The 11,770-nt window shown below is 40.9% G+C and overlaps 1 protein-coding gene across 5 annotated transcripts in view; it reads left to right on the top strand.

Annotated features, from left to right (window-relative positions):
- The first annotated feature begins 1,451 nt into the window (after positions 1 to 1,451).
- Positions 1,452 to 11,770, top strand: part of LOC131365760 (apolipoprotein L2-like) — a 16,051-nt gene continuing 5,732 nt past the window's right edge. Inside the window, exons 1-3 of one of the 5 annotated variants that reach the window (XR_009206744.1) lie at positions 1,467 to 1,688; positions 1,829 to 1,943; positions 2,132 to 6,035. Coding sequence is in view for 2 of the 5 variants with exons in the window: in XM_058409582.1 (XP_058265565.1) it covers positions 1,927 to 1,943 (17 nt within the window). In the remaining 3 variants the exon portion in view is untranslated. Of the gene's footprint in view, positions 1,944 to 2,131; positions 6,087 to 11,770 lie in introns of those variants that run through there. The other 4 variants (XR_009206743.1, XR_009206742.1, XM_058409582.1 and 1 more) reach the window with 4 other exon arrangements.

The raw sequence follows: 11,770 nt of genomic DNA, 5'->3' as shown, positions 1-11,770 counted from the left end.
TGTTTTGGGAAGACTAAGATGAAAGGGTAGCAAGCTTGCGGCCTTCTGCTACCACTTCACATACATCCGATGCAATGATGGAGATGCGGGCATACCTTGCTGAGCCACTCTAACCCTGCATGTCAGACCCTCTGGTATGGTGGAAGAGATGTTCTCCTGTGTACAAAAGCCTTTCTGAGATCATGAAGGAAAGACTTTGGATTGTGGCCACATCTGTGCCATCTGAAAGAATTTTTTCTAAGACTGGCCAGATTATCTCTGATAGAAGAAACAGGCTCAGCCCATCCAAGGCCCGGGAGCTTGTTTTCTTGAATGCAAACATGCCTTAAAGCAGGATCAAAAAATATAGCCAGTGTGTAACAAACCTGTTTATTTTTTTTATTTATTTATTTTATTTTATTTTATTAATTTTTTCATGTAATTATTTAAAAAGCCCAACTTGGGTAATATAGTTTTTAGGCTTTATATTTTGTTTTAAAATTTATATGGATATGGTTATTTGGTTCTGTGGCTGTATAGTGTAATTTATTTTTATTTAAATTTATTTGATTCATTTTTGATAGTTATTCCCTTATTTATTTCTTTTTTGTTTTGTTTTGTAATAATTCAAGAGTGTGTGCAGTGTTATAATAAGCTATATTGCAAAGGTGTATGTTACACAGACAATCTCTAAATAATTTAAAAGCCCAATTTGTTGTGCAATATTGTTTTAGGCTTAATATTGCGAAAAGTTAAATGGTAATGGCTATTAGGCCCTGTGGCTTTATAGTTTGCTTGAGTTTTCATTTATTTTATTTCAATTCATTTTGGGATAGTTATTTCCTTTGCTATAAATCTTTATAAATAAAAATAAACACTAAACAACAATTCAAGAGTCTGTACATTGTTATGATTTGCTATGTTACAAAGGTGTAGGTTACACAGGCAATCTATATTATTAAATAACTGCATATGGATTAAAAACAACACTCAGATTTATGCATGAATTTATACATTTATATTTTCTACACTGCAGGGTTAGCTGATGTTTATTCAGATAAATACTACAAAGAATAAATAAACAGTAAGTTAATAAATAAAATAAAAAAAGTAAGTAGATAAATAAGAAAGAAAGAAAGAAAGAAAGAAAGAAAGAAAGAAAGAAAGAAAGAAAGAAAAGAATGAATGATTTTCTTTTTATTACTCTTTATTAAACTCTTACCATAACCATAATGACAGATATTCACACATTTATAGTCTGTAGGAAATAAAAAGCTATAATGCATCACGTAACAGTAAGAGTAAAAAACTGTAAGGATGTTTGAGAATGAACTCATTTCTGTATCCAATAAAGCGGACATGTCTCGGTACAAACCCGAAGACTCGAAAAGTGAACGAATCTTTTCTGTTTCCGGCTCAGGCTGCATTGCCTTAGCATACGGGGCTGTCACGTGATGAACGAATGAATCGAACCCGAGGACTCGAAAGGTGAACGAATCTTTTCTGTTTACTGATCCGATGCGATGTTGCGCATGCGCAGTCAACACAAAATGAACGAATCACTCTCCGAGACGACTCGATGTTCTCGAGTCATGGGAAAGATCCGTTCAAAATGAACGAATCGTTCGTGAACGACACATCACTAATTGGGAGATTTCCAGTCCGTTCACTACAGGGTGCGGCCAGTGAGTGAAGACGGAAGCCGAGCAGTTCCGTGTGGTTTGTTTTGCTTCGTCACTGCACCCCGAGTTACAGAGCATTTATTGTCTGAAAGGGTTGTAAGAAAATTGGGAAAAAAAGAAATGTAGACAAACATGCCCATGTTTTGAGAAATTTATTTATTCTACAGAGGAGAAGAAGAAGAAGAAGAAGAAGAAGAGATCTATATTAGATGATTTAGAGCTGAGGAAGAAGTGGAAGCAAGAAATAACTACAGTTCTGATTAAGATGAGCTCCAACACCAGGTTTGTGGGTTAATTTTAGTTAACATTTTCATTTTAATGTGATTTATATGTTTCTTGCCCGTGTCTGTGTTTTAGTTTATACCGTCTAATTTTCTCTTTTGCCTCAAAATTTTACGCTGTCAAATTTCCCTTGCAAATATTTTACTTCCCTATCTCAGTTAATTTTTCTTTCTTTTTTTCGGGAGAAGCTTGAAGATTTTCAGTCTTCAAACAGCAATCGGAGGAAACCCACTTCAGATCTTTTCACCATCCAGCTCATATTCACTTAAAGGAACGTAATCATGAAGTATGGCAAACTTGCAGCTGCAGGATGTTTAGTAATTCTTCTTCCATTGTTAGCCTTAATTGTACTTGTGATATGTGTACGCTGCTTATCAGGGGGCCATGAAGAGTTTAAAATGAAAGAAATTTGGCTTACCGACCCCCTACCCCCCACTTCATTTTGTGTATCTAAATCTTCCCCATTACAACCAGTAACTGATAATGCATGCTTTATCCTTTTCTATCCCATAACCATCATAATCATTATATCAGACCCACCCAGTTTAACAGCTGGATTTCTTTTAATGAAATTCTTGTAATGTAAGAAAAATAAAACGAAGAAGGCGTTGAAGATCGCAGTCGACAAAATACATAAATTACTTTGGGTTCATCGGAGTCAAAAAGAACGCAGGACAAATCCTGCTCAGATATTTTATACAGTGTTTCCTGTGTGTAATTTAAATGAGTTTCACATTAAATGTAAATTAGTGTAAGAACTGTGTATTCCCCAAAATGGCCGGGTGATACTGTCGTCTAGCCGGATGTCCTTAAATGGTAATCACAGTAACGTACACCTTGGCTAGGTATTGTTATAGGTGTTATCACTCAAATGGTCGGGCGATACTAAATGGTCATCACGGTCACATACACCCTTTGTTCAGTGATGGTTCTTGATGTCTTGCTGCCGCTCCCATACTAATAATTGATTGGATTAAGTGTTCTAAATGTTTGGTAAGGTTCCTTTAAGCCTATGTAAAAATACCATAAAGATAAGCTGAATTGAATTTAATATATTTCTATATGATATGTAAACCTTTTTTGGGAATGAGTTCTTTCAGATGTGTACTGTGGAGTGGAATCTGGGTTGAGGCAGTCTGTAGTTTCTTACAGTCCCCCCCTTGATGCTTTTGGCCCTGAAGCATCACAACACTTCCTTTACACAGATTACACCTCCCATTTCAGGCAGGTGCCCAGTGGCGGTGAAGCCCTGCAGTGGGTTGTCTTCATTCGGCCCTCAGAGAATCTTACCGGTCATCGAAACATCACCTCATGCACACTGATTATGGCTCCATTCTACTAGGCAAACTTATCACAATGTTTCTTCTTAAAATTTGGTTCTATGTACAAATATTTCTTGGGTTTGGAGCAGAGGCACTCAGGAACCATCATAGCCAATGAGAACATCCTACATTGATTATTGAAGTATCTGCAATCTGACATTTCAATATGGAACACACATACAGCATAGCATAATGCACTGACAAATGAGGAAGATGCATTCACAAACAGCAGTTTTCTGACTGAAATAGGCTTCCTTACTATGATTTACTGGAAGGTGTCCTGTTAGGTGGTCTGTTGGTCAGCAGGTTGCAACAGTACTGTGATACATCAGGAATGGTGTTGTCCAGAAGTCCTTTACATTCATGTCACACTCTCTCCGTAGCACTGTTCATCCATGTCTGGAAACCATGCTGTAAGATTCACCTGGGCTGGAACATGGATCCATTGTAGGTCATTGATTAGTGCTTTGGGATAGGGGCTCGTCACTACACACAGAGGTTTAGGGGTAGGGTCCACCATCCTGGTCCATCACCACATCTTTATTTCTTGTTTTGTTAGGGAAAAACACTTGCAAACATAATGAATTTATCCATGTATGAGTGGCATCAGATTTTTATGGTTTTTAATTGACTGTTGTGGGACCATCTCTTAACAGGCTGTTGGTATTTAGTTTTGTGGCAGAGCTTGTAAACTGAATTGCTGCATGGTCTCAAACAGTTAGTGGACCATGTTCCCTCAGGTTGGTAGGTCTTTACCATTACCTCATCACTAGTTTCAAATTTGTGATGATGCACTTCCTGAACAAAAGACATCTTCTTTTTCTGACCATACCAAATTTGCTGAGTGGCTTGACGATAAATAGCAGGCAAAGAGTTACACAGATTTTTGGGCTCCTCACTCAGTCTGTTTACAGTGGCCTGTAGCTGATCAGTTTTCGATCTTTCTTAAGAGAAAATTTTTGGAAATATGTCCTTCCTTGCCATATCAATAACTAGGACGTTATCAGGGTTACAAGGCGGTGGTCTTTCCTTTTTATATCCAGTAGCTTGGTCCTCATTTCTACAGGAAATCTTCCGGCCTCTATTCCTATGGAGCTTTTTAACACCTACAGCTGACACAGGATTGGATCTCTTTAAGTTAGCATGGCTGTTGTAAAAGTGTGTCATTTTAGAAATGATGTCATTATAGTCAGAGAGATGGGTCACAAACATTGTTACAGCAGAACGAGTGTGTGGATCACATTTATTAATCAAAGCAGATTGGAAACTGACGTCATTCTGAGTAATGTTAGGATTACCACTGAAAGTTTTGAATACCTCCAATAAACCCTCTGACCATAGAAGAGGTCATTGGTACCTCCCCTCCTTCACTAGCATGCATCGATTGGTGCCATGGGAAATCTAACTGTACAGTCAGAGTACTGACTACTGACCAACCGAGAATCTCTTTCCGAATTTGCATCACCATCTTCATGCAAATCTGTCATTTGTGGAACTTGGTTACACAACATGCTACCTTATTGGTGTTTTTCTCAGTTGTGCAATTTTTGATTAGAAATTGACAAGCAGCCTTTTAAACTTTACAGAGCTGCGGTGCGTCGGGCTCAATACACGATCACCAGTTTCAGTTTCTAGTTATAATTCAGCTGCCACACTGCGTCGGGCTGATTCACTTACTTTAGAATTATAACAACTACACAACAAGTTTCAGTTACTTTAGAGACAACGATTCCAATACAACTCTGTCACCGCAGTGCATCGGGTTAATTCAGTTCCGTTAGAATCTCAAACAGAAATGTACAGAATAGGCTTATGAACTCCTGCTTCTGCTCAATAACTCTACTCTAATTTCTATTCTGCCCTTAACTTTTCTTTTCTAGATTTTTTAAACGAGGGGTTTCCTAAATAAAACAGTAAAAGAAAAAAAAAACGTTTTTCTTATCTTTCCCCACTTTTTTCGGAAATCCCACGCTGGGTGGCTCACCAATGTAATAAAAATGTAAGCCTTTTTTGGGAATGAGCTCTTTCAGATGTGTACTGTGGAGTAATCTGGGTTGAGGCAGTCTGTAGTTTCTTACATCAACCCAAAATATCTTTGTATAAATTCAATGAAAAAAAAAATAAAAATTGTTTATTCATTACTACAGAATTCACAGGAGTAATCAATAATTCAATTTAAAATACACCACCAGTGAAAAGTTTGGACACCTTCTAATCCCATGGTGTTTCCTGATGTTTATTTCTCTCTACATTGTAAAACAATGCTGAAGGCGGCCGAAATCCACAATAATGTCCTTTGAACAGTTGATATTGAGATATGTCTGCTACTGATGCTGTGTAAAGCCTTCATAACGCCTCTAATCTGAGGTGCTGTTAATTGGTGATTTCTGAGGCTGGTCACTCTAAATGAACTTCTCCTCTGCAGCAGAGGTCAGTTTTGGTCTTGCTTTACTGGGATGGTCTTCATGTGAGACAGTTTCATCATGGGGCTTGATGGGTTTTGCAAATGCACTTGACAATACTGTTCTTGTAAGAACTATTCCAGAACACCTGACCTTCGTGTCTTAAAATAACAACTGACTGGTTTTTGTTGTCATTACATATGGATTACTGAAGTCCATGTGTGTTATTTCATAGTTTTGAAATCTCCAGGATTGTTCTAGAATGTAGAAAATAAATCCCTAAACAAAAAACACTGAATTAAAAGGTGTGTCCAAACTTTTGACTGGTAGTGTACATGTTTCACTGGATAAATTCTATGCAATATTTTATACAAAACATCCTTTACTTTATTATTAACAAAGAATTTATCAACCATTCTCCAAGCCTTATACCAAATAAGTCTCCAAATATTGATGACCAGAAAATTCTAATGGAGGATATGTTACATCATTTACTACATTTCTAATGTATATTTTTGGTATGTTGTTTTTTAAAATATTAATATTACCAGTAAAAATTGTATTAGTTATATAGTCCAGATTAGGGTTTTCATGGCATTCATTTTTAAGAAGATATAACACCTTATTAGGTATAGCATCTATTACAATGCCATATTCTCTGGCTCTAATTGAGATTTTAAATTTGTCAAGAAACTCTGTGTATGATAATAAGCCTCCATTACTATTCATCAACTGACTAACCAAACTTTTTCAGGACTATTACACAGAGTCGCAGCCATCCCAGTCATTGTGTTTGTTGCCTTCCCTCATCACAGTATGCCCCCACATAAAGAACCCTGTTAAACATCCCCTCCCATGGTCCCTTATCACAACAAAGCTAAAAAGAAAACACAAAACAAGAACATGCCCGAAAACCCAGGCTTGACTGAATATTGAATCAGAATTTTTCCAAGACAAACATGTAAAGCCCAACTGCCATTAGCTGACCATCAGGAGCTCAGTGAGCAGTTCCTGTGGGTGTTATAAATGTTCGTCTGCACATATACACAGCTCAGTTATTGCAGTCATTTACAAAGTATCAGTCTAAGGAGATTATGATGTCAACATGTTACCCTCACCAAAATGCTGCTCTGCATAGGCAATCACCTTCACCGGGTCAGTGAAGTACATTTCTACTCCACTGTGTGAGACCCGTAACTTTGCCGGGTTTAGAAATCTGAAGTGGACCCCGGGTTGGTCTGGCAGTAGGTCTTTTGTTCTGTTAAATTGGGTGCGTTGTTTCAATATGGCAGCTGGAAGGTCAGGAAATATCAGAAGTTTCTTTCAGTTGTAGGTGATGGATTTGAGCTTTACTGCTTTTCAGATGATGTCTTGCCAATCATGAAAACAATGCATCTTGACAATGAAGGCCTCGGGATATGAAGTGTTGTTGAAGTGTTTTCTCAAGGATCAGTGAGCACAGTGGATCCATGGTAAAGTTTCCAAAGAGAGAGTGTTCTGGTGTGCAGCAAATTCTGTGGCTTTGTGCCTGGTCTCCTCGCCCTCTTTAATACAGTGGTACCTCAGTGTTCGACCTTAATTTGTTCCAAAGGTCTGGTCAAATACTGATTTGGTCGAAAACCAAATTATTTTTCCCCATAGGAAAAAATGTAAAATGAATTAATCTGTTTCAACTCAATGGTTGATCTCACAACTTTCCTCTCGGCAACAATGATGCCTGATTTCCCCTCTTTCGGAGACTTGGCTATTGAAATTATACCACAGAAGATAGCGTGGGGTTCTAACACAAGCACTCACAGATGATGGTTTCAGAAGAGATGACCCGTATAAACTGCTTTATGTCTATTGTCTATGCCAGGGTACGCCACATGGAAAGTGTGTGCGGCATGGGCATTGCTAGGCCAATTTTAAGGGGGCTTTAACATTTCTACTCAGCCCTCCTAAAATTCTGTGATTCTCCATAAACTCTACACAAATTGGTGATCTTCTCAGTCCCCTTTAAACTTCATATGAAAACGGTGGCTCTTCGGCTCCTCCCCGTCTTTCAGCGCGTTCTTCAATCCACAGACCGCGGAGTCACAGAGCGAGGATCAGAGGACAAGTGTGTGTGTGTGAGTGTGAGAGAGAGAGAGAGAGAGAGAGAGAGAGTGTGTGAGTGTGAGAGAGAGAGAGAGAGAGAGAGAGAGAGAGTGTGTGTGTGTATGTGTGTGAGAGAGAGAGAGAGTGTGTGAGTGTGAGAGAGAGAGAGAGAGACACACACACTTTCACACACACAATACTCTTCTTCACACACAATACACAATGTCTTCTTCACACACACAATACTCACTTTCTTCTTCACACAACACCTTCACACAATACACACACACCACACACACACACACAATACCTTCTTCTTCACACTACACACACACATACCTTCCTTCTTCACACACACACTCACACTTCTTCACACACACACTCTTCACACACACACACCACACACTACCTTCTTCACACACACACTTCACACACACACACCTCTTCACACACACACACACTTCTTCTCACACACACACACTTCTTCACACACACACCTTCACACACATACCTTCTTTCTTCACACACCTTCTTCACACACACCATCACATACACACTTCACAATACCTTCTTCACACACACACCTTCACACACACTTCTTCACAATACCTTCTTCACACACACACACACACTTCTTCCTTACACACACACCTTCTTCACACACACACACACACACACCTTCACACACACACACACCCTTCACACACACACACACACACACACCACAATCTTCACACACACCCTTCTTCACACACACACCTTCTTCACACACACACCTTCACACACATACCACACATACCTTCACTTCACACACCTTCACACACACATCCTTCACACACACACACACACCTTCACACACACACACACACCACACACACACACATCACACCTTTCACACACACACCTTCACACTACACACACACTCTCTCTCACACACACACACACACACACACACACTTTCTTCACACACACACACACACACACACACACACACACAATACCTTCTTCACACACACACACACACACACACACACACACACTCTTCTTCACACACACACTTCACACACACACACACACTTCTTCACACACACACACACACACACACACTCCTTCTTCTTCTCACACACACACACTCTTCACACACACACACCTTCTTCACACACTACCTTCACACACACACTCTTCACACACACAGACACACACACACACACACACACACACACACACACACACACACACACCACTACATCAACACCACTTCACACACACACACACACACACACACAACACTACATCAACACCACTTCACACACACACACACACACACACACACACACACACACACACACACAGACACACACACACAGACACACACACACACACACACACACACACACACACACACACACACACACACACACACCTTCTTCACACACACACACACACACACACACACACATCTTCTTCACAATACTTCTTCACACACACATACCTTTCTTCACACACACACACACACATTCACACACATACACAATACCTTCCTTCTTCACACACACACACCTTCTTCACAATACACACTTCACACACTTCCTTCTACACACACACACACACTACTTCTTCTTCACACAATACACACTTCACACACACACACTTCACACACACACCCTTCCTTCACACACAGCACACACACACCCTGCCACACACATACCTTCTTCACACACACACACACACACACACACACTCTTCCCACACACACACACACACACACACACACACACACACCTTCTTCACACACACACACACACACACACACACACACTTCTTCACACACACACACACACACACACACACACACACACACACACACACACACACACACACACACACACACTTCATCTCACACACACACACTTCTTCACACACCCTTCTTCACACACACACACACAATAATACCTTCTTCTTCTTCACACACACTCTTCTTCACACACACTTCACACACAATACCTTCTTCTTCACACAACAATACCTTCCTTCACACCAATACACACACCACACACCCTTCCTCCTTCACACAATACGTCCTTCTCTCAATACACATCACACACACACCTTCCTTCACACATCACCACATCCTCAACACAACACACCTCCTTCACACCACCACCAACACCCCTCCACACACACACACCACACACACTTCACACACACCAACACACACACACACCACCTTCTCCCACACACACACACCTCCTTCACACACACACACACACACCCTTCACTCTTCACACACACACACACACACACCTTCTTCACACACACACACACACACCTTCACACACACACACACATCTTTCTTCACACACACACAAACCACACACACACTTTCTTCACACAACAATACTCACTTCAACCTTCTTCACACACAATAACCTTCTTCTTCTCACCTTCACACACACCTTCACTTCACACACACAATCACACCTTCTTCTTCACACACACACCTTCTTCACACATCACCTTCCTTCACACACACTACACCTTCCCCTTCACTCACACACAATACCTTCCTTCTCACACACACACTTCACACACCCTTCACCACACACAATCACCCTTCCTTCACACACACACACACACCTTCACACCTTCCACACACACACACACACCTTCTTCTTCACACACACACACGCCACACACACACACACTCTTCACACACACACACACACACTTCACACACACTTTCACACCACACACACACACACTTCACACACACACACACACACACCTTCACACACACACACACACACACTACTTTCACACACACACACTTCTTCACACAATAAATTCTTCTACACTCTTCACAATACCACTTCACTACTTTTCATTCCCACACAATACCTTCTTCACTACACCTCCTTCACTAATACCTCTCTCTTCCTTCACACACACCACACACACCTCACTTCAACAATACCCTCTCACACACACCCTTCACACACACACACACCTTCTCACAATACCTCTCACACACACACACCTTCTTCACACACCACCACACACTCACACACACACACACACCTTCCACACACCACACACACACACCACACACCTTCACACACACACACACACACACACACATCTCTCCTTCACACACACACACACACACACACCTTCTCTCTCACCACACACACCAACACACTCTCACACACACACACACACCTTCACACACACACACACCTTCTTCTTCACACACACACACCTTCACACACACACACACACACTTTCACACACACACACACGCCTTCACACACACACACACACACACACACACACACCTTCACACACACACACACCTTCTTCTTCTTCTTCACACACACACACTTCACACACACACACACACACTTTCTTCACACACAATACCTTCTTCACACACAATACCTTCTTCACAATACCTTCTTCACACACACACACCTTCTTCACACACACCTTCTTCTTCACACCACACACACCTTCACTACCAATACACCTTCTTCACACAACACACCACACCTTCACACACACACCTTCTTCACACCTTCACACACACACACCTTCTTCACCAATACACACACTTCACTCACACACTTCTCACACAACACTTCTTCACACTCACACACTTCACACACACTCTCACACACACACACACACACCTTCACACACACCTTCTTCACACCACACACACACACTTCTCTTCACACACACACACACACACTTCTTCACACACACACACACACACACACACACCTTCTTCACACACACACACACACACACTCACACACACACACATTCCTTCACACACACACACACACACACACACACACACACACTTCACACACACACACCCTTCTTCACACACACACACACTTCACACACACACACACACCTATTCACACACACACACACTACAATACCCTTCTTCTTCACACACTACACACACTCTTCTTCACACCTTCACACACACACACACACACAATACCTTCACACA

The sequence above is a fragment of the Hemibagrus wyckioides genome, linkage group LG02 (genome assembly GCF_019097595.1).
Source record: "Hemibagrus wyckioides isolate EC202008001 linkage group LG02, SWU_Hwy_1.0, whole genome shotgun sequence".
Taxonomy (NCBI): domain Eukaryota; kingdom Metazoa; phylum Chordata; class Actinopteri; order Siluriformes; family Bagridae; genus Hemibagrus; species Hemibagrus wyckioides.
This window is presented reverse-complemented; position numbering and strand designations above follow the sequence as displayed.